General features: G+C 46.2%; 6 protein-coding genes across 15 annotated transcripts; 2 read left to right on the forward strand and 4 right to left on the reverse strand.

Annotated features, from left to right (window-relative positions):
• Positions 1-352: 352 nt before the first annotated feature.
• On the reverse strand, positions 353-6,881 carry LOC118507212. 3 transcript variants are annotated; one of them, XM_036045310.1, is made up of 3 exons: positions 5,414-6,881; positions 3,716-3,964; positions 353-3,609 (listed from the first exon to the last, which is right to left on the reverse strand). In XM_036045310.1, exons 2-3 carry the CDS (start codon positions 3,946-3,948, stop codon positions 2,769-2,771), a joined length of 1,074 nt encoding a protein of 357 aa, XP_035901203.1. In that variant the 5' UTR covers positions 3,949-3,964; positions 5,414-6,881; the 3' UTR covers positions 353-2,768. The 3 variants fall into 3 exon arrangements, with proteins under 3 accessions (XP_035901203.1, XP_035901202.1, XP_035901204.1); XM_036045309.1 differs by having other exon boundaries at positions 3,716-4,095; XM_036045311.1 differs by having other exon boundaries at positions 5,386-6,881.
• LOC118507213 (ras-related protein Rab-18-B-like) lies at positions 6,881-8,314 on the reverse strand. Its single transcript, XM_036045312.1, has 3 exons — positions 7,994-8,314; positions 7,361-7,796; positions 6,881-7,279 (listed from the first exon to the last, which is right to left on the reverse strand). Exons 1-3 carry the CDS (start codon positions 8,062-8,064, stop codon positions 7,181-7,183), a joined length of 606 nt encoding a protein of 201 aa, XP_035901205.1. The 5' UTR covers positions 8,065-8,314; the 3' UTR covers positions 6,881-7,180.
• Positions 8,315-8,781: 467 nt separating this feature from the next.
• Positions 8,782-12,822, forward strand: LOC118507210 (heat shock 70 kDa protein cognate 5). Its single transcript, XM_036045299.1, has 6 exons — positions 8,782-8,995; positions 9,321-9,358; positions 9,778-11,273; positions 11,350-11,537; positions 11,602-11,742; positions 11,841-12,822. Exons 1-6 carry the CDS (start codon positions 8,933-8,935, stop codon positions 11,940-11,942), a joined length of 2,028 nt encoding a protein of 675 aa, XP_035901192.1. The 5' UTR covers positions 8,782-8,932; the 3' UTR covers positions 11,943-12,822.
• Positions 12,823-13,848: 1,026 nt separating this feature from the next.
• Positions 13,849-16,960, reverse strand: LOC118507211 (sulfite oxidase). Of its 8 annotated transcripts, none has more exons than XM_036045303.1 (6): positions 16,790-16,940; positions 16,575-16,661; positions 16,251-16,522; positions 15,960-16,186; positions 15,359-15,821; positions 13,849-15,292 (listed from the first exon to the last, which is right to left on the reverse strand). In XM_036045303.1, the coding sequence occupies exons 3-6, from the start codon at positions 16,280-16,282 to the stop codon at positions 14,275-14,277; spliced, it is 1,740 nt and encodes a 579-aa protein (XP_035901196.1). In that variant the 5' UTR covers positions 16,283-16,522; positions 16,575-16,661; positions 16,790-16,940; the 3' UTR covers positions 13,849-14,274. The 8 variants fall into 8 exon arrangements, with proteins under 8 accessions (XP_035901196.1, XP_035901197.1, XP_035901201.1 ...); XM_036045304.1 differs by having other exon boundaries at positions 16,575-16,696; positions 16,790-16,939; XM_036045308.1 differs by lacking the exon at positions 16,575-16,661 and having other exon boundaries at positions 15,960-16,183; positions 16,790-16,960.
• Positions 16,961-17,570: 610 nt separating this feature from the next.
• LOC118507214 (aquaporin-11) lies at positions 17,571-20,745 on the forward strand. Its single transcript, XM_036045313.1, has 6 exons — positions 17,571-18,071; positions 18,163-18,285; positions 19,785-19,936; positions 20,003-20,141; positions 20,215-20,429; positions 20,565-20,745. The coding sequence occupies exons 1-5, from the start codon at positions 17,894-17,896 to the stop codon at positions 20,409-20,411; spliced, it is 789 nt and encodes a 262-aa protein (XP_035901206.1). The 5' UTR covers positions 17,571-17,893; the 3' UTR covers positions 20,412-20,429; positions 20,565-20,745.
• A 6-nt stretch (positions 20,746-20,751) lies between these two features.
• LOC118507215 (phospholipase A2-like) lies at positions 20,752-21,646 on the reverse strand. The gene is made up of 4 exons (XM_036045315.1): positions 21,386-21,646; positions 21,158-21,314; positions 20,939-21,091; positions 20,752-20,871 (listed from the first exon to the last, which is right to left on the reverse strand). Exons 1-4 carry the CDS (start codon positions 21,561-21,563, stop codon positions 20,763-20,765), a joined length of 597 nt encoding a protein of 198 aa, XP_035901208.1. The 5' UTR covers positions 21,564-21,646; the 3' UTR covers positions 20,752-20,762.
• Positions 21,647-24,032: the final 2,386 nt, after the last annotated feature.

Raw genomic sequence — 24,032 nt, forward strand, 5'->3', positions numbered from 1 at the left:
AAAATATGAGAACTTACTTACTTACTTGCTTACTTACTGCAACAATCCTCAATGCCGCTTAAGGTCCAGTGCCTTCGTCTGTCGCCAATAGATTATCCCGGCCGTTCTGGTGGACCCATTAACGCCATCACTCCATCTCAGTTTGGGCCTACCATGCCTCCTCGGTCCGTGTGGGTCGTCCGGTGTCATTCCCATGACGTGACCAGCCCACCGGAGACTGACGAGTCTAATTCGCTGCTCGAGCTCGTGCTCGTCGCTGTAGCGGCTCCTCTAAACCCTTCTGAGCATTTGCCTCTCGAACGCTGCTAAGAGGGTTTCGTCAGTTTTGGACAGAGTCCATGTCTCGGAGACGTACGCGAGTACTGTTGTAAGAATTTATTGTTAGATTTTGTTTTTGGTTTGTGTTTATCCCACTATTTTTTAAGTATATTCTATGTACAAGTACGATTTGGTAGTTGGTATAAGAATATTGTTATATGGAGTAGCCATGGTCAAAATGGTTTCCAGCGTAATACGACATTTAGATTAGATCTCTCTTCGGGGAAACAACACCACACATACCGAGCCAAAACCGAACTCTCAAACACCCTTCTGTATCCTCTGTAATCCCCGTTTTGCTAGCCTCTCTCTCTCTCTCTCGCTCTGTAAATTCTTCTAATCGAGCGTACCATATAGCTGGCCCGGTTCTTAATATTCAGTTTGTTTTATTCGGTTCGGTTTACATTAAAATATGCCATGCATGAAGCAAAAAGCACTTAATAACATCATATCGCACGCAGGCAGTACATCCCACAGAAAAGAAACGCTCCCGCAACAAGCCACCGTAGCGTGTATCCGGTTATCTATCAATGTGAAAAATCTGCACTATCTAAACGATTTCATCTCTATAAAGAAGTATCAAAAATTGTCTCGAATTGAAAACGATAGGCAAGAAAACAACGGTCGCAAAACCATTTTACACCTGCTGCTGCTGCTGCTGCTGCTGTTTGGGGCTCGGTAGTGGCTTCGCAAAGCCAGTTACACACGGTTTGGCCCGATTCTTCTCGCCACTTTTACAACAAGTAGTAGAAACATTCACATAACAACAACGAGCGGAAAATATAATCTCGATCGGGCACTTCTTCTTCCGGCCGGCCTCGTAATAAACCTTTCAACAGTGGGTACGGTACGGCTAGCCAGGCGCAATATGCAGTTTATATTCAATGTACGTATGAGGGAAGATTAAAAAAGTGTGGCTTTTGTTGCATGTGGCTAGCGGGTATATATGTACCGGGTTCATTTTGCCAGCAAGAAGCCACTACTTGGTTCATCGCCTGCGCTTGTACCGGTTTGGGCTTTTTTGGCTGGGTTTTCTCGATTCTAGCTTAGTCTTAACTGTTACTGTAACTATAATTGTAATCTTCTTTTTTTTTTTGGAGTAATGGTTAGAGATTTAAAGGGTGAGCGCATTGTACAGACGACAAGCACCTCCGATGGGTAGTACTTAAAAGGACTATGAATGTTAACCGTTGGATTGGTAGACTTACAGAGTTTCTCAGACCAGCATTCAGCATTGTAACACTACACGTGGACAGCGTAAAACGCTAATCCGACATCGTATATGTGATTCACTACGACCTCGAGAGTTCTCGGTCAGCCATTTCTGGCTTTCTGTGATTTAATTTTACTCTCAGTCAGTTCTGTGTACGGGGAAGCGATCTGTATGGGATTTGAACTCCGGTCCTGCCGTGTGAAGACTGGGGCCGCGGCTCCAGAACGATGCTGCCTTCCTGAAGTTCACCGAAGATTATTCGCAGTACAACCCAAAGAATTGTAGTCGTACAAATTAAATCGCCACAACTAGTTTTCTAATTGAAAAATCGGGGCCTTTTTGAGAAACACCTAACAATACTAACTCAAACCGGAAACGGTAGCCTATCGTCTGTACAAAGCCTTACACCCCCCCTCTACGCATGAAGACTTTCGGATCCATCTGATCTTCACAGACGGATTGTTGCAGTGGTCACACTCGTGGCGGGAATATCGAGGGTTTGAACGCTGTAAGATTAGTTAATTGGCAAGTTTGCTATCCTAGTATGCACTGCTCCTCGTTCACGCTGATTTGGCTTTTTACAACCGTTTGATCAATCTCTTGACATCATCTCTCTTGCATCGCGTGTTAGTCGGACCCGGATAATCAGTCCTATGCCATGGCCATACAGCAATTAGCACTATTTCGCGCTAATAGGTGAAGCAGTCTATACATTTCCTCTATTCTGGTATTTTGAATTCTAAATGACGGTTGACGGTTTTATACACTTAACTGACATGGCTGTGTTGGAACCGATCGCAGACAATCGGCACGGTAAAGAAATTGCATCGAAATAATGAAGTTGTGTGCGCGATAGCAGACATCACATATAATCGAAAATAGTTTGACTATATCTATACCGGAGGTATTCCATTGATTGCACGATGGTGGCTTCTTTGGGGGTGCAACGCGACAGAAGTGCGACTAACTAGAACTTATATAGCTTACCACGCAGCAGCATTTAGTAACACCTACTCGAACAAATGCACTTTGTGACTTTGGGGGGAAGGGGTAGGACCATAATAGCAGGACGACACAATCGGGCCCTGGCTTGCGTTTGAGTGCGAATGTACGTTTTGTAAATAAAGTTTCTTTGTGCACCATCTCACTTCCGGTTTGTGTGTGGGCTCAACGCTTTCAGTTCATTGGTGGCTGGCGGGATAGCCCCTATGTCGGAGCGCGGATCGTCCTGCGGAGATCAGTTTTCGATCTCCAGCGCCGTATCGTCGATCGTGTGCAGCCAGTTAAAGATGAGCATGTGCCGCTCGTACTTGGACAACGGTTTGCCACGCTCGTTCTCAATGTCGTGAAAGGTGAGATGTTTCTTCGGCCCGTGATGGGTACGGGAAGTGCTGCTGCCAGCACTGGTGCTGCTAGACTTTTTCAACGCCAACGCTCCAGAACCATGGTCCGGCACCATGGTACCACCCACCTCACCGGCCGGCGGTGCCGGCGAGCTCGTAGACTTCCCACCGACCGGTGAAGCCGATGCGTTCGACATGCTCGTGGACGGTACGATCAGCTCGGTCGGCCCTGGATTGGTGGCGGCAAAGGCGGCCGCTTCCAGCCGGTCCAGATTGAACTCGCTCTGCGATAGCCGTTCCAGCGCACGGTACGTGGTGAACAGTCGCCGTCGGATGTAGTTCTGCCGTATTTTCTTGTTCACCGAGCTGATCAGATCGGTCACGGTGAAGCTCGGCGTGGGGTTGGTGCTGGTCAGCGTCGGAACCTGTGCCGATTGACCGCCGTGCGGTGACGGTAGCTGAGAGGTGGATGCCAGCTCACCCACCGCCACCCAGGTCGAGTAGGAGCGGGACGCATGCTCCAGCCGGGAATGGTCAAACAGATAGCCCACCTTCTGGAACGGGGTAAGCGCCAGCTCGGACGTCGAAAGCCGGCCCAGATTGTGCTGGTCGGAGGGCAGCTGATAGATGTCGGTAGTGCTGAAGCTTTTGTGTATGCCCAGCGCCGCCGACAGTGTGGCACAGTTCCGTATCAGATCGTTACTCTCGTTCCAACGTTCGGTCAGCGTCGATGAGCTGGATGGTGAGGTTAAATTCGATACGACAAACACCAAGGTTAGTTATTTCGATGGCATCAGGTGTGTGTGTGCGTTACGCAATTAAAGATAAACTGTACCCGTACCGGTTTCTTTTGCTATCCTTCGGATTCAACAGACTGCCCAGTTTCTCCTCCATCGTCCGATTCAGCAGGCTGCAGCTGGACCGGTTCAGTACGCTGGTCGCTTCCGAATTCATTGACGACACGGAAATCGATATTAGCGACAGATCTGTGGAGAAACTTTCGTGTGACGGTGAGCGCAGGATACGGTTCGTTACCGCCAGTGCCGGTGTGGTGGAGCTTTTCTGTGACGCCATCAGGCCCAGCCGTCGTCTGGAAGTTTCACAAGTTAGTGGTAAAGCAAGGACAAACATCAGCCATCATCATCATCATCATTACAGCAAGACGTGTAATCCTGTCCACTGCTGCCGTTCGACGGTAATGTTGAACGTTGGATTTTGGAGCTTAAATTTAAAAGCAATATTTAATTCACGCTCTCGTGTTATCCTATTATAAATTGCTATTTACAGCATAATCCATGAATAGTTCTAATACATGGATTATCTAATTAAGGCACGTGCCAGTTCTCGATTGTACTGGCACTGGTGTGTTTGGCCAATTATAGTGTGACGGAGGAGGGAACTGTACCATGGAAGTTTCCTGATTGAAATGAGCGTATGATGTCGAGATAACGGGGTGGGTCCGAGTTCGTGCCTAATGGGATATTCTGGTAGATATATTGAAACTATTTTATTCCGGTATTAATAATAGCCGTATGTCACCCATCGCCGCATGAAATGTAGTGCAAACGTAATGAAGGTATAAAATGGGAACTGAGAAGGCTTTATTTGAGACCTTTGAGACCTTCAGGTTAAAACTGTACTGCCCTCAAGTCCCAACTTAAAGTGCAACTGAAGCTACACTTGAGTTTGAGTGAAGCTCGTCTTTTTATACTTCTCCGCAAAGGTCAGGATAACTACCGATGTGCTAAAGAAGGACAAGTTAAACATTGTTATGCGGCAGGTCCAGTCGAGACCGTTCGTGTTTACCCAGTAGATAATACCTCCGAAGAAGTGGCATGAGGTACAAGCGAAAGGCATCTTTATGACATACCGGGGCTTGGGGACCTACTAGACGTTGAAGTATAGTGACTAGCAGGGGACGACTTCTTCTTCTTCTTCGTATTTTTTAATTGCACGGGGACATGTAATGAGTGTGTCCTGGAAAACGGGAAAGCAGCTGATCGTCAAGAAAAACATGCCAACATCTAATCCATCTGAGTTAGAATTCCCTCAGAGATGGGTAAATCGCGTCTTGATTCTTTACCGAGTGCAATGTTATAGAGCCGTGTATCTCTACCAATTATGCGCTTTGAGCAACCACTTAGTAAAAGGTGGCTAGGAAAATCTAATAGCAGCGAATCGGTGATATTGTGGAAAAAAACCGAATGGCTCGGAAGCATCTGGAATCATGTCTATAATCCAACCAGCCGTTGCCAGGACACGTTTGTCGCCATTAATTCCAGTCAGGTTGAAGCATTCCCGGAATCGTTCCGGTCCGGTCGCGTAGGTGTATATGACATTCTGCTACGTGCCGGAAGCGCTTCACTCGATCGATTCGAGTACACGCGTTCTAATGCATTTGGACTATTGAGGAAGTAATCAATGGGATTAGAGAAGAAAATTAACTTCCCTAACTAACCCGCGCACAGGCAAAACCATACCATTCAAACTGATTCGGTGTACTATATTTACCTTCACGATTTGTTATCGGTCAACTTACGGTATCCTTGATTATCCGCGCTCAGGTCCTATCGAACGGAAGGATCTCCTGCGTATCCTGTTGAATCAATACAATGTCTTTTGTTGTGGCAGTTATAAATAATGATGTTGTTGCTTCCGTGTGTGGTCTCTTTTTTTATTCTCCAGACCTAACGATGCATCAGTATAGAGCTCTAGGTTGCGGCATTTGAAAGTTATGATAATCGAGAAGCGTAAAGTGTCTGCCAGCTCACGCGTACAGCAAATAGCGGAAGCACATCCACTGTGCACTAAGCTGCGTCTCCTCCTGCCAGATATCCTGCTCAAAATTTGGTCAGAGCACAAGAAGCTCCACAGGCTCGGCGCTCGGCACTGGCTGGGGACAACGTGCGTCCTCTGTCTTGCTCTCGCCGCCACCGGAACTCGGTTGAATATCGATTAGCAGCTCTCTGCCACGGGCACACGGGCTAGAAGGTACCGAGAGCACTCACACACCACCGCCAAGCATTCTGGTCATATGGCACGGTGCCAAAAGCGAAAATTTACCAACAAGGAAGAACCGCCAGACGGCTCTGGGCTGCACACATTATTTTCACGACTGAAAGGGCTTATCTCCAGGCCGTGTGAATTTTTTCTTCCGAATTTTTCACCTTCACTGAACTTTTCACGGAATGTAGCCAAACATCAACGGCATCAGATGTCGTAGTACACCCTAGCAGCAAAACACACACACACACTCACGCACAATTCGTGGTATCACAGATTATCCATTGGGATGTGAAAAGTTCACGCACCCAGCACACAGCGACCTACATGCCAGCAGCGTAGCGTGCCTTTGATCTAAGGCGTCCCACGTTGACGCCCTTGCGAAGGGGTGCACTTTTCCTGGCGTCCGGTAATCGCACACACACGCACACGCCTTTTGCTTGTATGTTTATCCCCTTAAAGCGTTGAACTTCCTATACTTTCACCTACCGCAGTTACCGACATTTGGCAACATTTGATTTGCGACTTGCAAATACACACACCGACACACGTGCGCAGTTACATTTTCCCTGCTTTTCATCAATGCGACATTTGCGACAGGCACTGAGCACTGGATCGACTGGACGTCCTTTTACCGTGCACGACCGCACACTGAGACTGATGGAATTTTTCCGACCCGGCGTTATGATGACGGTCTACTAGGTTCACGCTGCAGGCACGGTCCTGACGGTGTTACGCAGTCAGTGAAACCTTCACGTCTCGGCAAGCTTCGGCTGGCAGGGCTAGCCGTCGGGTTTGCGTTCGGCTTTTGCTCGGCACACAAGCAAAATCGTTCCCGACGGAGTGATATTGGATGGATGGATTTCCACGGGTCGTACGTGGTCGGTGTTTAATGATGTGCAGCTTAAAGGGCGAGAGTAGCTTAAAGCATTAATTCACAATAAATTGTGTGCTAAACTATGCAGTTTGTTCTCTTATTAGACGAAACGCTAGCAGATTTCCCTTTTTTTGCTCTCCTAATCGTTTATTTTCGCCTTAGTGATTAACCATACACGGGTGCAATACAATGCGCTAAAAATATTTTATCTAAAACACGAAACAAAAATTAAAAACAAATTAAAACACCTTATTTACGGGTACACCATCGAGGTTGTTTGTTTAAATATCAGGATGAAATAGTACAGAGAGGCGCGGCGGTGAGCATGATAATGAACTGCGAAGCATGTGACAGACTGCCCGGTTCTCGATCTGCCCGCGTTCCTTAGCCTTGTGCCTGCGGGTGCATACGGTTGCAAGTTGGAAGCTAACAGGAGCACGACCCCGATGCAGGTGTACGATTGCCATGCAGATCAACTCCATCTCCGTAATCGTTCCGTTCCCATAAGCCGTCCGTTTCCATAATCTATTGGCGAGAGTAACACGTTACATTAGCGACATAATTTGTGAGCATAATAATCAAAACTAGCGCAACAAATCCCCCTACCTTACGAACTACCTCCTCAAATGCGTCCTTTACACCTTCGCTCGTTTTGGCCGACGTTTCGATGAACATCATTCGGTGCTTTTTCGCAAACCGGAACCCTTCATCCCGGCTGATCGCCCGGTTCGGCTGATCGATCTTGTTGCCCACAATCATTTTGGCCATGTTGTTGCGCGTGCCGTAAATTTCCAGCTCGTTCAACCACGACTCTAGCTTCTGGAATGTGTCTTTCTTGGTGACGTCGTACACCAGGATTGCGCCCTGCGCGTCCCGATAGTAGCTTGGCGTTAGCGTACGAAACCGTTCCTGGCCGGCCGTGTCCCAGATGGCGAGCTTCACCTTCACCCCATCGAGATCGAGCATTTTCGTCTTAAAGTCCACACCGATCGTAAGCGCTTGATCACTATCGAAGTCATTCTCTGTGAATCGAAGCATCAGGCTGGAAAAGATCAAGGGTAAACAAAACATTACCGTTCTCCACACATGCTAATGCGCCATTCGTCGTGGGGTGGATGTTTTCTGCACTCTCGGGTCCATTTCGGAACGTGACGTCACGTTTGAATGCTCCACCTTTCAGGAATCAGCCGAAGAAAACCTCCCCGTGCAAGCTTCGGAAGGGTGTGATTATTTCCGTACCTAGATTTTCCTACCCCACTTTCGCCTATTATTAATATCTTGAATGTGGCTAGAATGCGATCCTGATCCATTGTTGATGTTTTAACGGGGTGTGTGTGCGTGTCTTTGTTTCGCTACCGGGGAATTGGCCGAGGGAAGGCTCGCGCTGCTGCTGCTTTACACCTTTAAACGCTCTTTTGTGTGAATGGTGGTAGAAATTAATGCTTTACAAAAACAATAAAGTAAAACGATTGACGAGCTTATTAGTTCCGTGTTTTTCGTGTGTTGAGAACGAATCTGACACACGCAAAAATAACAAATGAATCACGGATGTTTTTGACAGCATTTCCACACACACACACATACACAAACACAGCTGCTCCGAATGCTGTCATTTCGGAGCACGTCGACGGCACCTGGAATGGGGGGAATTACTTTACAGTGTAGAAAAGGATATTTGTAACCCTGTTCGTGAGAAGCAAAATAAAAGAAAAATCTAATTTATTTAGGACGAATCACTTGGAAAAGGGACGAAAGAAAACCTATCTTGGCAAGCTATTTGTTTAGTTGACGAACATTTTTGTTCGTTGGTGTGAAGTGGAATGTGTTTAGAAGAGCAATAAACCTTAAATTTGGGCACAATCATCTTAAAATTGGTTGCCGGTAAGTAAAGCAAAAACAATGTTGTTTATTTCAAAAAAACACGCTTCTACATTCTTTTTGATCATTCTTGATCATTCGCTTTCAATACTTATGCAAAATGCCACCTGGTGACAGTAGCGTACAAGGTAAATTCTAGAAAACATTTCGGCACCGACTGACAGCCAGCAGTCCGAGCTGTCAAGTGCACGCGGAGAGAGGTTCGAAGAAAAATTTTCCAAACAATTGCATCATAACTTTTTTCCAGTCGAACGGTGCGTGGTCCATTGTGTCCGTGTGTAGTAAAACTCGCAGTGAAAAATGTTGAAGGCAGCCCGATACATCTCCCGCACGCTGGTGGAAAACCGCGGATTGTTACACAATGTAAGTAATGGGATGGGAATGTTTTAGATTAACAGCAAAGAACCTGCCAAAGAGCCGGTCGACACCTTGTACTGTGCCGGGGTACTGTACTGCTGTATCCCCCCCACATTCACGATCCGGAACAATCTTCCTTGCTGATATCGAATTGTGAGGTTAGAAACATTGTGGGCTTGTGTAACAGCTGAACTTGAGAATGTAACGAGACAGAAGAAGATGAAAATTAGAATATTCTTTGTTAATACATTTGCGTGATAGGAAGGAAATTTCCATTGCTTCACTTTATGTAATTAACGGAATCTTTACCTCTGCTTTCCACTCATTACAGGGAGGAGCTGGACCCAATAATGTGCTGGCCCGTTTCAAGTAAGTATGATGAAATATGTGCCGGAAGATGGCACTGAAATGTGAGGTGGTGCACATGACAACGGGTTGTGAAATAACGTGAAGAATTAAATAATATTACAATGTTAATAGTAGTGTGACCAGTACAGTTTGAGCTAGAAGTGAAAACGAAAGTACAAAACGTGAATTACATGTGACCCTTAATGAGCCGCAAGCGGTTCAATTGTCAAGTGCGTCATAACTACTGCTGTGGGCTTAACATAGTAGTCCCGGACCATGCTGTTCGGTTGTTAGGACTGGTGCTGCTGCGTAGAATGTTCGAGATATAGTGTGGGGTCGTCCTGGATTACTAGGATGAATTGTTACTATTTGTGCCCATATTCTTTGCTTAATGGGTTTTTTTCTGAAATATTTTTCTCACTCTCGCGGTATGTTTGCAGATCGGACCAGGTTAAGGGTGCCGTCATCGGTATCGATTTGGGCACCACAAACTCCTGCGTCGCGGTGATGGAGGGCAAAAATGCCAAGGTCATCGAGAATGCGGAAGGTGCCCGTACCACACCGTCACATGTTGCATTCACAAAGGATGGAGAACGGTTGGTCGGTATGCCGGCCAAGCGTCAGGCGGTGACCAACTCGGCCAACACATTCTACGCCACGAAGCGACTGATCGGTCGTCGGTTTGACGATGCGGAAATCAAGAAGGATCTGGCTAACCTGTCGTACAAGGTGATCAAGGCCTCGAACGGTGATGCTTGGGTGCAGGGAAGCGACGGCAAGGTGTACTCCCCCAGCCAGATCGGTGCGTTCGTGCTGATGAAGATGCGTGAAACGGCCGAAGCGTACCTGAACACACCGGTCAAGAATGCCGTCATTACCGTGCCGGCATACTTTAACGATTCTCAGCGACAGGCGACGAAGGATGCGGGTCAGATTGCCGGTTTGAATGTGTTGCGTGTGATCAACGAACCGACGGCCGCGGCACTGGCGTACGGTATGGACAAGAGCGAGGATAAGATCATTGCCGTGTACGATCTTGGCGGTGGTACGTTCGATATTTCCATCCTCGAGATCCAGAAGGGTGTGTTCGAGGTCAAGTCGACCAACGGTGACACGCTGCTCGGTGGTGAGGATTTCGATAATCACATCCTGAACTATCTGGCGCAAGAGTTCAAGAAGGATCAGGGCATCGACATCAAGAAGGACGCAATGGCTATGCAGCGACTGAAGGAGGCGGCCGAAAAGGCCAAGTGCGAGCTGTCGTCGTCGGTGCAGACGGATATCAATCTGCCGTACCTCACGATGGATGCCTCGGGACCGAAACATTTGAATCTGAAGCTAACGCGCGCCAAGCTGGAAACGTTGGTTGGTGATCTGATCAAGCGCACGATTGCGCCCTGCCAGAAGGCGATGTCGGATGCGGAAGTGAACAAGTCGGACATCGGTGAGGTGCTGCTGGTCGGTGGCATGACCCGTATGCCGAAGGTGCAAACGCTGGTGCAGGAAGTGTTCGGACGTCAGCCGTCGCGTGCCGTAAATCCGGACGAAGCCGTTGCCGTCGGTGCGGCCGTTCAGGGCGGTGTGTTGGCCGGTGACGTGACAGATGTGCTGCTGCTCGACGTTACACCGCTGTCGCTCGGTATCGAAACGCTTGGCGGTGTGTTTACGCGCCTCATCAACCGCAACACAACCATTCCGACGAAGAAATCGCAGGTGTTCTCCACCGCCGCCGACGGACAGACGCAGGTGGAAATCAAGGTGCACCAGGGTGAGCGTGAGATGGCTACCGACAACAAGATGCTCGGTTCGTTTACGCTCGTGGGCATTCCGCCGGCACCGCGTGGTGTGCCACAGATTGAGGTCGTGTTCGATATCGATGCGAACGGCATTGTGCACGTTTCCGCGCGCGACAAGGGAACGGGCAAGGAACAGCAGAGTGAGTAGTTGCAACAAGACATTAAGCATAAAGTATCTGTAATTAATTCGATGCTTCTTTTGCTTGGTGTTTGCAGTTGTTATCCAATCTTCGGGCGGTTTGAGCAAGGACGAAATCGAAAACATGATCAAGAACGCGGAACAGTACGCACAGGCCGACAAACAGAAGAAGGAGCGTATCGAGGCGGTCAATCAGGCCGAAGGTATTGTGCACGACACGGAAACGAAGATGGAGGAGTTCAAGGATCAGCTGCCAAAGGAAGAGGTATGCTAGTTTTAATATTAAAGTAATAGCAAAGTAAATTAAATTATTTTCTGTCCACTCGCAGTGCGACAAACTCCGGGAAGAAATTGCAAAGGTGCGGGAAATCTTGGCAAACAAGGACGAAGCCGATCCGGAGGAAGTTCGCAAAACTACCAGCGCGCTGCAGCAGTCGTCTCTGAAGCTGTTCGAAATGGCATACAAGAAGGTAAGAAGGAGGAGGAGGATAACGCTTATTCTACATTTAATTCATAATATCGCTCACGCTAATCTCGCTTTTCTTTTATTCTTCGCCAATAATAAAAGATGGCATCCGAGCGCGAGGGCAGCAGTGGCAGCAGCAGTAGCAGTAGTGGCAGCAGTAGCTCCGGCACCGAGGAGGCAGAGAAGAAGGAGAACAAAAACTAAACAAATTTGCAGTAACAAAACAAAGACTCAATTCGCCACCAACATTTAGCAGCAAGGACACACGCAGACGACACAGCAGACAGACACTGAAACATCATAATATATAGGAGTAGAGTAGTCGCCGCCGCCGTTATATTCGTTACGATTACCAAACCTGAACAGAATAAACAGTCTGGACAGCATAAATGAGAAATGTACACTTATACCATCCGCATACCAACGAACGAATTGCCCCTACGATCTTCCTCAAGACCCCAGTGAACTCTGTCCGTCTGTCTGCCAGCAGCATCTTATCATGTTTTGATTGATCTGTCCGGTTCATTGTGTGTGTCCGTCTGCGCACTACAAATCTGTAAAAGAAATCCTTCGACAGGCGGCAACGAGCGATCGTGTGTGTTGCTGTAGCGTAGTTGTTATCTGTATTAGTCTGTAATCGTACCTTCATTTCTGCTCGATGCATCGCCCGGTTTGGCTTAACATTAAATGAACGGCGGAGCGGAACCGCACAAAGCGATGAGAGTAGATCGCATTTTACGGTGGGAGCGCAAGGGCTCAATAGCATAAAATATTTTTGTGCTCGACGTTGGACGGTTGGATTTGGGGCATTAGTTCGTAACGCTCTCGCCACGGAATTCGCAATAGAGGTTCGCAGTTAGCGTTAGAGTTGCAGAAGAGTTCAGGAAATGTGTTTTGCGTGAAATTGTATTACGTTCGCGAGCCATTTTATTTTCTGCTTTCGTGTACTCTCGAGCTCTCGATTAAATGGGGGGAAGGCGCGTGTAAGGAATTATGAACTAAGTAGAGTTTTAGTCAATGTTTTTGTTTTTTTTAAAGGTTCTTCTCCTTAGTTGCAAAATAAAATTATAACATTCTTAAGCTATGGTTCTGTCGAGTATCTCGTGATGATTATTGGGAAATTTTCGAACGGGACGCAACGAGTCCCAAGAATCGAGTCAAGTCTCAAGGAATCGTCAAGGAGCCTTTTTGGATAACAAGTTCCATTGCCAACGAGCAATGAAGCCTCTGTTAGATGAGGTTTCTCCGAGGGTGTAGGTTCGTCGCTTTGCTTCATCAAACGAGAAGGTAAGACTCATGGAATTGATTAGTATTTTAGTATGTAGAAGGTGTATTACCTTTTCTCCAACTTCCTATTTCCACAGATCAGATCATCACCAGGCGGACGAACATGAACTAAAGTCATAATCAGCTCGCAACCCCTACGGGGAGGAGACTTGGGACGGTAACCAACATGATGACCAGAGATAACTCCATCCCGATAGGATTGGATTGAGGATCGAAGCGGCGAAGACAAAGTGCCTGCTTGCCGGAGACTCTGACCGTGATAGAGCACGACTCGGAAGCAGAGTATTGGTTGGCGGTGACTATCTTGAGGGACTTTTTGCTACCTTATAACGATCGTAACACATTGCTCAGGGGAATCGCAACAGCAATCCGAAGGCGCACTGTGCGAGGGAATCGTGCCTACTACGGGTTCCACCGAATCCTGACATCCACAAGACTCCTACAACGCACGAAATGCGCCATGCATCGCACATTGATACGGCAGGTAGTCCTCTGACATCCTGACGGTAGGATACACTGGTTAGGGCACGTGACGAGGATGCCGGGCTCATGCCCTACCAGGAAGTTGCTCGCCAGCGACCCGTTCGGTACGAAGCGTAGATGGGCACAGCGAGCTCTGGTTGGCTGGATCAAGTGGTGTCAGACCTGGGGGAAATCGGATGCAGCCGGAGCTGGAGAAGTGCAGCCATGGACTGAGTTTCCTGAAAACTGATTGGACACCAGGCCATGTCTTCAATACGTGCTCTATAAGAGCAGGCCAAGAAAGAAGCAGAAGAAGTTCAAGTTGTCTGGAGCCCTAAGATGATGTGGGTAGAATAGAGGGTTGGCAAAGGATCTTGAAGTGATTTATTCTTTCAGTAGGCTTGGAAGTTCCGATCGGCCTCCATGTTCCGATCCCTGGTGCTATTACGATTAAAGAAACGTCGTAGAATTACATAGTCAACTAGAAACGAAACAGGTGAGCATTATTTTATCATATCGACATATACTATCGAAACTTTACCCTGGTATCCTTCTCTGAGAACTGTATCACTATTTTATTTGTTCGCCTTTTCCATCACCTATTACAACCGAAAAGAAAGAGAAAATTGCACCAACAGCTTAGCTGCGACCTCCCAAACGATACTCACTAGGTAAGTGAACATGACTTTTGCTCAGAATTCATTGCCATAATCAAATTAGGTCAATCGGGGTTTAACTTTAGCCTGTCTCTTATCAGTCGCTCGAGCTTATCACCCGCGAGTGCCAGTTACTTAACGTTAACTTTCACCCGACTGTACGCATTGCCAACCACACCGCGCAGATTCCAGATGTTGGCGAACGATTCCGGCTGCGTGTTGTAGTTGCTGTCGACCGCTTTCGACAGTATTTCGATCGGTCCTTTCTGTCCCGCTTTCACCGGTACCTTAGCCGACCACAACGACCACGACCAGTGACGTCCCGGTCCGGTGCCCCGCTCACTTTCGTCCAGCTTCGCCACGATCCACGTTTTACCACCGTCCGCACTCAGGTCGACACGAACGATTTCCGATCCACCACCGGACCACGCGTATCCCTTCACCGTCACGTACCCATCCTCCGCCTTCACCGTTTCCCCGCTGGCCGGCGTACAGATGGCGGACGTGATGGGCATGTTCTGGATGGCCGGCGCACTCTTAAAGTCGACCGTATCCCAATCGGTGCTGGGGCTGAACGATTTGTAATCGTTCTGCTGCCAGTGGGAAGCGCTTTCGTTGCGCGATACGATAATCTTTCCCAACCATTTCACGTTCCGCGATCCTACCACACCGGGAACGATTACGCGCACAGGAAACCCGTGATCACGGTTCAACGGTTGTCCGTTCATTTCGTACGCCAGAATGACATCACCGCGCGGGTCCATTGCTTTGGCGAGTGGAATCGACGCACCGTACGGTGTGCTGGTCGGATCGGTATCGAGTCCTTCGAACTGTACGTGTCCTTCCTCATCGCCCGGCCGCACACCCATGTCGCGCAACACGTCGCAGAGACGGGCACCGGTCCACCTGGCATTGCCCACCGCCGACGCACCCCACGGCAGTCCCTTGATCGGTTTGACTTCCATCATTTCGCTGCGCCGATTACCGCCGCACATGATTGTGGCCGTGACGGTGTGCTTCGGGTACTTGAGCAGATCGGCAAAGCGGATCGTTTTGCTCCGGCCCGTCTTCTCGTTCTCCATGTCGAGCTCGTAGCTTTTTATGTCCACTTCCGGCACGGGCAGATGGTTCCGTACGTAAAAGAATTCACTGAAAAGTGGATCATAAAAGGAATGAGACATAACGAAACACTGTTGGGGTATAGCAATGGCTTACTTTGGCGTCAGGAAGCTATCCACTAGCACCGAAGCCGGTGGTTCCGCATTGAAGGGTTTCAGTGTGGCAGGTTTCAGTATGGGATGGCGCTTCGGCTCCCCAGACCATGGGTCGTGCAAATCTTTCGTTCCCACCACATCGTCTGGCCGCAAATTTCCAATGCGGTACGTTTCCAGCAGGGACAGCACCTCATGCGTGTTGTGCTGCTGGAAGATGTGCCAAAACGGGTCGATTGCGCCACCGGCCGCCAGCATCACCTTATCGCTGCCCGGATGTTTCGGAACGAAGGACGTTATGTCGTACACACCGACACCGTACGTTACCCAAATGCCGGCGGCCGGTGCGTTGTGCTGCACGATCTCGTCCATCGTGTATTCGGGCAGGTCCTTCCGCACGGTGTCGTGTGCTTTGCGAATTTCGTCTAGCGATGCTTCCTTCGCGAAGACATGCGGTGAGCCTTTCTCTGGAAGTCGGAATAAGAAGGGGGTTACTTAGTGCGCCACGCGACCGGCCTCCAAGTTAATAGCATTGACCGAAAGGGAAAGCTGTCCATTCCCACGCCTGTTCGTGTGGGCAAAGATTGGCAGCGTACACAACGTACTTATCTTTTCCGTTATCAGATACGTCAGTAATGATCCTCCCAAGATGACGGCTGTCGCAGATAACGATGACACACCGGCCGAGGTGCCGCTGCCGCCGCCTGATTGATGCTGCTGTCCCTGATGTAGCAACGCTGTTTGCATCCATCCTCCCGCCTTGTCACCTGTTGCATTGCTGTCCACAACAACGGGAATCACTCTACAAGACGACGACTGCAACAGATGTCTCCTAAAAGTAATTTAAAATTATCATTTTTGTTACGTATTTTGTTTTCAATTTAAATCCCACTTACCTGTTTGTGAGAAGAATTCGTCTGGCAAACATGCTGCGCTCTTCTTGTAGTTCGCTGTCCCTTGTGCCAAAAACCGGTTTATGTAAATATGCTGTATCATTCAATTTTGGGCACTAAATGAAGCTACAAATAAAACTGGTTCTCCGAGTCCGGTCCGGTCGCACGGTGCGTATGCTTCTGCGTACGCGCAAGAACTACGTACACTGAGCATTAACGATGTGTGGTGTATCGTTTACGGCCCTTTTTTTCCTCCTGCCTTGCGATGGTGTTTACTGCTGATAAGAGATAAAGTGGTTGGCCGATGTCTTGTTTTGCACAATCCACACTACGAGTGGGGTCCAACGAGGTGTTGCGTTCCGGTGGGTTTCGCGGTGTGTTCATTAACACCTAATCCGCTTCAATTTAGTCTTACTATAAGGGGATTAAGAAGGACGAGGAAAAGCTCTCTGTAGATAAATAGAACAATATTTTTCTGCTCTTACTCTACAAAGCGCATAACGATGCTATCTAGAAATTCCGTAATGCAACAGATAACTCACACGAAAACACTTTCCCTCTTGCGCTTAAGCTCTTGCTTATCAAATAATTTAACTTTAATGTCCTGAAATTTGTATTTTTCTTTACTTTCTCAAACTTTTTCACGGAGCAATTGCGGCTGGTTCGAAAACAACAACACCCGGCAAGTGACAGAAAGCGGATTCGTCGTTATTTTTGTACAAAAACAAATCGCCCTTCCTTGTGCCGCGTTTACACGGTGCAGCAATCTCATTCGAGCAGTGCGAACTGCTCGACTGGAGCAAATAAGGGTTCTAGCAGTACTTTTGGCGCAATTTTAGGGTAGAGTCGAGAAGAGGCGTGAATTTTTCTACATTTTAGAGGATTTTTATTACAAAAAGTGTGACAATTTTTTTTAGTATAGATTAGAGAATTATTTTTTTATGCATGATAGACAAGTTGACTTAGATTTCGATTTTAAAACATCAAAAATCGCATAAATGATCTACACGCACTACCAGCTTTTATATTTAGCTCTGTTTTTTGTTCATGTTACTATTCGAAGTGACTTTTTTTTTGTGGAGAAAATAACCAACACAATAACATCCTTGCTCAGTGATTGGGTTAATTTGCTCGCCAATTTATTCGCCCCTCAAACAAATTGAACACGATGCCACGTTTCGCTCAGTCGTCCTCGCTGAGAGTAAACGAAGGTCACATATGATTGGCAAACATAAAGAAGCACCATCGTAGCTTAGAGCATCGAACCAAATTATAAACACGTCGCATAACACTCTGCTGCGATCGTTTCTCTCACGATCTCTTCCAATGCTGCCCATATGCTGTACCGGGCGGGTGGAGATCCTCCCGGTAGTAGCAACAGCAGCATAGAACTGCTTTTGGGAGAGACCTTTACCGACGTGTATCTTGTCTGGTCTGGCGGTTTATTTTTACATCCGATCGCGACAGTCTAGCACGGTGACCGATCGCGATCACGCTCGAGCATCGCGAGCCTGCCCCCGAACGTGCGGTGCAAACTAGTGACAATATTGCGTATACCCGCATTATTATTTATTCCCCGCTCGGTGTGTGTGTGTTTTGTGTGGTGAAAAAAATAAAAATAAAACTACATTTTTAAATATCAAACGATGGCGACCATAGAGCAGCTAGGCTATAGTGCATTTTTTATTGCGTTGACCTGCATTTTTGCGATCGTGGCGCGTAGGCTCAACGAGCGTATGTCGAAGGATGGGCTGGTGAAGGATTTAATCTTTGAGGCGATTGCTGCGGCGGAACTGTGCGGCTGCTGCTTCGAACTGATAATTGGTACAGATTGGTGGATTTTTGGTGCATCACACTTCCCTAACCCGAATTGCTCACAATTTTTTGGTGTGTGTGTGCGTACCTGCTCTTACAGTGGCGGACAACTTTGGCGTCGCAACGTATGCCGTCTTCCTGTTCACGCTCACGATCTGGTGGGGCCGTAACTGGGGCTCGGCAACGGCCTGTCCCTACACCTATATGGAACAAATAGTCGAAGGTTAGTGTGGCCCGTTACATAAGGTAAAAAAAAAGTAAGCGATCAGCACTCGCTTTTGATGCGATTCGGTTTAACGCTCATGAACGCTCGGCGCGACGGTGCTCTAGAATCATCCGTGCAGTGGGGGAAAATGTCCCATTCTATTCATTTTACTCAAACGTTTTTTTTTGTTTCTTAGAGTGCTACTCTAAGAAAAATCAGAAAACTCAATCATACTCTTGGGGAATGAATTTATTTTTAACTGCTTTCACCATCAGCTGCTGCTAGTAAGCGTATTGCTAAACCGTGCCAAAGCATTGCCAAGCGGAAATGGACGCTATTTTCTGTGTGCAAAATAGCGCAAAAACAGGACATGTTTGCAAACAGAATATGGAAAAAAGAAACGGAAAAGAACTGCAAAAGAACTCTAAAAAACTATAGAAGTAAAGACGAAAAACAAAGTCAAAATTTGATTTATTGAAATAAGAACAATGAAAACAACAGTTACAAATAAAAGATAAAGAAAAATCCAACGAAAATCAATTAAACAAATTAAGAAAAAAAGCAGAAAAAATAAATACTTAAGACAGCTACAAAAAAGAAACAAAAATGGAGTATTTTTTTTAAGTAGTTTATTTGTTGAACGGCTAACTTCTTTTCAAATAGTTTTCCCTTAATCTTAATCATTATATTTGTTGCTTATTGCTTTCAAAGTAGGTCAACAAATGTTAGCGAGTTCATTTCATCTCTTATCTAACTCAAATTATGTTATTAAATATTATATTTTAAATTCTTTTATTTAATATAAATTACTGATAATGATACAGATATGTTAAAATGATTAACCTAGGGAAAGGTTGAACTTTCCGTCTTGTTATAAGTTTTTAAATTTTAAACTTCAAGTTTTCTTAATCATTTACAAATATTTTGGCTTAAATCTGAATAAAGATTTAAGCCAAAATAAATCTGAATAAAGATCTTTAAGCCCCCCCCCCCCCCCCACTCACGAGCACTCACTTTTCGTTACTGAGTTACCCAGAGGGGTAAATTTTTAAACCTTTATACAATTATTATTTGTTTATTAACAATTATAATTATTATTGTTTATTATAATTTTAATTAATTATTACAACAATTTTCCAAATTCCAACCTAACTTTTACCTAAATTTTAGTTATACAAGTAGCGAAAAGTTAGTGCCCGTAAGTGGGGGGAGATGACATTGCCATTTCTGGCTTTATGGGACTTATTTTTCCCCGGATCTGAATAGTCAGTCCTGCGTACGGGGAGGCGGTCTTCTGGATGGGATTTGAACCCCGGTCCTGTCGTGTGAAGATTGGCACCCCTGTCGCCTTGGCCACCGGGAAAATTTTAGTTACTCAAACAGTTTTTATAAAAGTGACCTAAAATTGAAACCGAAATAAGAGCATCAAGATAAAAACTGTCTAAAGCTCAATTATTCTTATCTATGTTACTGACTGGCTGTTTAATTTACTAACTTTCAATCAATTTTACCACCAGGTGAGGTAAGCTTCAAGGAGGCAGCCCTCAAGATATGGGCCCAGCTGATGGGAGGTTGCTGCATATTCCGCTACGTCCAGCTGTACTGGTGGTTCGAGTTTGCCGAAACACACGAAGGCCGTGCCTTTGAGGACTGCAAAGCCGATCTGCAGGTACGTGTGAGCTGGCTGGAAGCTCCAATTTGACACCCCTAGTCACAACTCCATTTCCCTCCCAAGGTGAACCTGTATCTCGGCGCGTTCATCGAAGGATTCGCCACGCTCTGTTGCCGACTGGCGTCGAAGGTGATCTCCGAGAAGGATGCCCGGTTTGGCGCGTTCATCGACTCGTTCATCGGTACCAGCCTAGTGGTTGCCGGTAAAGGGAAATCCTAGCGCGGTCGGCCTGCTACCGGCACGAATGTAACGCACAGCTATTTTTATGTTTGCAGCATTCAACTACTCGGGCGGCTACTTCAACCCCGTACTGGCGACCGCCCTGAAGTGGGGCTGCGCCGGTAATTCGGCCCTGGAGCACATCATCGTGTACTGGATTGGTTCGTGCGTTGGTGCCGTCCTGTCGGTGCCACTCTTCAAAACGGCCACCTTCCGCAACATGTTCCTAGCGGAGAAGACCAAGAGCGAATAGAGGCGCGTTCGGGAAGATGTACTCAACCCGCCAAAAACAAAAAACAAAAATCCCTCCCAATAACTCTAGGCCATAGCAAAACGATCTAGTCAAGGGTGATGATTTCGTGGTGGAATTTTTGCTTTATTCTTTAATGTTTACGTGTCCTTGCAGTTCCTTGTCCTAGCGAAAGCTGAAGCAGCTACTACTACTACTACTACTACGAGATCGCAGCGAATGGATGCATTTCCGTCCCAGTCCCGCAGAAACGAACGATGTGCTTAACGATGTGATACCGGGCCCGGAACCGGAAGTCTTATGATACCACTCGAATAAAGATGCTTTCCGTTTACCTCTAAGCCCGGTTCATGTTTAAAATCCATCCAGCACGTTGTCATCGTAGAACGGGAGATCGAACCATTGCCACATGTCAGTGCGGGAGGTGTCCAGTACATAGCGTACGCAACGGCGAAGAAAAATTCTACCGGAAAATTGGAAGTAGTTGGGCGTTAGTGAAGGTTGATCGTTCGAGCAGGCCAGTTACTTACTTGTTCGTATGCTCAGCACAGTCCACTATCGGGTGCTGCTTTTTGTAGCACTGATCTCGTACAGTGAAGTAAAAGTTGCCAAGCTTGTTGGAGAAGGTTGTGTTCACTCGGCGCAGACAGTTCTGGAAGTCACGATCACATTTACAGTGCAGTCTGTGGGAGAGTTGGGATAAGGCTATTAGTAATCCTTCCTGTACGATCACTATCTACTAATCGGACCGTGTGAAGTAATCGTTGTTCTTCAGTCCATATTTCGTTTCACCGGCTGGGATGTTATCGCAATGATCGTGATCGCGACAGCACTTGTCCACTTCGGAGTTTGAGCCAAGATCCTCATAATCGCTGGCGGTGTTGCCCGGTCCACACCACTTGGTGCCTAGAAGCAATGGTTGTCAGTTGAAACAGTTTGAAACTACTGATCGCTAACCCGGTCTATAGCTCCCCTACCTGGCACGGTGAGATTGATGCGTTCCACGGTACGATTCGATCGAGACTTGCCATGCTCATCGTTGTGCTGTTCCAGCTCGTCAAACGTTTCCACATTTTTGTACAGCAGCTTCGCACCAACCGTTTGCACTCCAATCGATGCCACCACACACAGGAAGGGAATGGCCAACAGCTTCATGGTTGGAGATACAATGTTTGTTTCCGGGGGCTTCAAGCAATAAACTACCACATCCGGCACACAAAGTGTATTCGTGGCGTAGAGTGCGCGTCTTTATATATATAAAGGCATGCATGTAGAATGGGAGAGGGTTTTTGTCATTCCAAGCGGTTCGCATAGTTGCGATATAGTGTTTGCGGATGACACCCTACCGTTTAACAGGTAAACGCTGCTACGTATCAGTAGTTGCGGAACGGTTGTGCGAAAAGTCAGCTGCACCACTCGCACGGGGGGTGCCACGGGTGGTGCTTCTCGGAAGGTTGCCGGGCGTCATGATAACCTCCTGCGGAGGCTGACCTATTACAGGTGTTACTGTTGGTGTTACGGAATTGTACTGCGATCCTACCTTTCCCTTGGGCATGCAAAACCCGGAAGAATTTGTTCTGGAAAAGGTTACTAACGAAATACTAACAGTTCAAACTGCTCGAAAAGGTCACTGGAGGTGTCTTTTTGGAAGGTATAAAGAGTTCAAGTTGAATGTAAGCACGTTACAAGGTTAGTATGCAAACGGTGTTGATCGGGGATCGTTGGAGGAACATTAACGCTAGAACAAAGAGGTACTTGGAAGTCGAATGTGAAACTGAGCAAATAGTAAAACGCTTGAGAATGTAGCTAAAAATTGGAATATAAACCTTTGGCCCTGTCGTTACTATAGACAAGACTAACAAACTGACTAACAAGTCAAGATCAATAGCTTCATTTTTAACAAAACATGCTCCGCTTTTCTTATTCTTCCAAATCTTGGTCTCGAGCTTCCATCACTGCCTTTCTTATACTTGATTTTACCCGTAGGGAAGTAGTCAGCCATGTGCCCTGCGTACTGGCAGGCGATCTAGATGGGATTTGAACCCCGGTTCTGTCGTGTTATCGCCTCTGCCACCGAATCGCCAACGTTCCAGTGTTAGGGTAGTTAAAAAAATTAAAGTAAGATTTATTGAGGTAATTTATTAGGCCTTTTTTAGAGTGCTCGAGACATGAAAAAGAGAATTTATTGTTGATTTTTTTTATTTTTGTATATATATGTCCGGAAGATTTTTAAGCTTTCTTGTAATTTTTTACAGTTAACCAAATTTTAAACTTTTTTCCCACATTGTCATTGACGATTTCCCAATTATGGTAGACATTATACTATTTTTTTATCTTCTTCTACCTTTTCTGGGCCTAATGACTTCTTAGGACATGCCTGCCATATCTGACTTACTACACTTATTGTTGCCGCATAGTTTGATAGTCATTAGTTTGACAGTCAGAACAGCCCTGATGGGATTTGAACCCGGTGTCGCTGACACCTCGTCCACCAGACCTCTCCTGTTTCCTGAGAAGGAAAATAATCTAGACAACCTCTTTTGTGTTGAAAAAAGCAAATTCTTTCTTAATTTTTGTTCAATTCGTTTTTATTCTACGAGTGGGAATTTTCCGAAAAATTAAATTACTTATTGAAAAAGTTTTTTAAAAATGCAAAAATAATAAACTATAACAATAATATTTTTTTATTCTATAATATAATGTTATAAACTACCATTAAAATTTAAATTAATTATAAATTTAATACATCGATAATTATTCTAATAGCAAAACATTCGAATGTTGATTTATTGTAACAGAATGAAGTCTTGTATTTTTTTCTCATAAGCTGCTTCACCAACTATTTCCTTAAATCAATGCATTAACAAATGCCTATTAAAGTTTGTTCTTCTGAAATCCACAACGTGTTATGTTGTCCGAGCTCACCCGGGTTAAGGTGCCCCGTTCAGGGGTTTGGAGAAGGAAATGTCTCCAAACCTGTGTGAATTGTACTCTGTTTGTAAGTTAGTTTTAAGCAATACGGACAGGCCGTTCTATTAGAATATAGAAAGATTAGCAAATATTACTGATGAACTGCTTTCAACGTTCGAACGACTTGTATGACTTGTGTCTGTGTATTCGCTTAGTAAATTTTCGGATTGGATTTTGCCTGCCAGTTCGTTTGAAGCTTAGGAAGGTTCTACAACACAAAAATTCAAACTTACGATACCTATGCTAATAAAGGAACCAATCATAGTTGGCAGACATTGCTTAATTTTGGGCGTAACTGAGCACTGTACTGCGTGGTTTTTGTGGTCGACGATCGAGAAAATGATCAGTTGCTTAAAGCTCTGCTTAATTAAACAAGAATTGTAGACCTTCTGAATTGTTCTTCTACTTCACACATTGCAAGACAATAATTGGTACTAATCTCTTAACGCATAGTTTTCATGGTGGAGAAGCTGAAAAAACATGCTGGTATAGCATCTCTCTGCAGGTTGTGCACTTCGTTGTCACAATGAAAACTTCGTCCAATTGAATTATAGTGCAATAAAAAATGTTATTGTCTAGCAGAGCATAGGAGAACAATGAACTGCAATTAATGTTTTAATTAGCCTACAGATTGTTGACACTATACACTAGACA

The sequence above is a fragment of the Anopheles stephensi genome, chromosome 2 (genome assembly GCF_013141755.1).
Source record: "Anopheles stephensi strain Indian chromosome 2, UCI_ANSTEP_V1.0, whole genome shotgun sequence".
Classification (NCBI taxonomy): Eukaryota; Metazoa; Arthropoda; class Insecta; order Diptera; family Culicidae; genus Anopheles; species Anopheles stephensi.

Excerpts from the sequence above, each read along its gene's own strand:
- LOC118507211 (XM_036045305.1), bottom strand. The coding sequence starts at position 16,282 with ATGTTTGCCAGACGAATTCTTCTCACAAACAG. Across the intron at positions 16,187-16,250 it reads CGAATTCTTCTCACAAACAG|GAGACATCTGTTGCAGTCGT; the intron begins GTAAGTGGGATT and ends AATTACTTTTAG. Across the intron at positions 15,822-15,959 it reads TCTGATAACGGAAAAGATAA|AGAAAGGCTCACCGCATGTC; the intron begins GTACGTTGTGTA and ends TCCGACTTCCAG.
- LOC118507210 (XM_036045299.1), top strand. The coding sequence starts at position 8,933 with ATGTTGAAGGCAGCCCGATACATCTCCCGCACGCTGGTGGAAAACCGC. Across the intron at positions 8,996-9,320 it reads ACCGCGGATTGTTACACAAT|GGAGGAGCTGGACCCAATAA; the intron begins GTAAGTAATGGG and ends CACTCATTACAG. Across the intron at positions 11,743-11,840 it reads TCGAAATGGCATACAAGAAG|ATGGCATCCGAGCGCGAGGG; the intron begins GTAAGAAGGAGG and ends CAATAATAAAAG.
- LOC118507212 (XM_036045309.1), bottom strand. The coding sequence starts at position 4,005 with ATGTTTGTCCTTGCTTTACCACTAACTTGTGAAACTTCCAGACGACGG. Across the intron at positions 3,610-3,715 it reads AAGGATAGCAAAAGAAACCG|CTCATCGACGCTGACCGAAC; the intron begins GTACGGGTACAG and ends CTCACCATCCAG.
- LOC118507215 (XM_036045315.1), bottom strand. The coding sequence starts at position 21,563 with ATGAAGCTGTTGGCCATTCCCTTCCTGTGTGTGGTGGCATCGATTGGA. Across the intron at positions 21,092-21,157 it reads AACAACGATTACTTCACACG|ACTGCACTGTAAATGTGATC; the intron begins GTCCGATTAGTA and ends ACTCTCCCACAG. Across the intron at positions 20,872-20,938 it reads TGTGCTGAGCATACGAACAA|AATTTTTCTTCGCCGTTGCG; the intron begins GTAAGTAACTGG and ends ATTTTCCGGTAG.
- LOC118507213 (XM_036045312.1), bottom strand. The coding sequence starts at position 8,064 with ATGGATCAGGATCGCATTCTAGCCACATTCAAGATATTAATAATAGGC. Across the intron at positions 7,797-7,993 it reads AGTGGGGTAGGAAAATCTAG|CCTGATGCTTCGATTCACAG; the intron begins GTACGGAAATAA and ends GATCTTTTCCAG. Across the intron at positions 7,280-7,360 it reads TTGAGGAGGTAGTTCGTAAG|ATTATGGAAACGGACGGCTT; the intron begins GTAGGGGGATTT and ends TCTCGCCAATAG.
- LOC118507214 (XM_036045313.1), top strand. The coding sequence starts at position 17,894 with ATGGCGACCATAGAGCAGCTAGGCTATAGTGCATTTTTTATTGCGTTG. Across the intron at positions 19,937-20,002 it reads ACTGCAAAGCCGATCTGCAG|GTGAACCTGTATCTCGGCGC; the intron begins GTACGTGTGAGC and ends TTCCCTCCCAAG. Across the intron at positions 20,142-20,214 it reads TACCAGCCTAGTGGTTGCCG|CATTCAACTACTCGGGCGGC; the intron begins GTAAAGGGAAAT and ends TTATGTTTGCAG.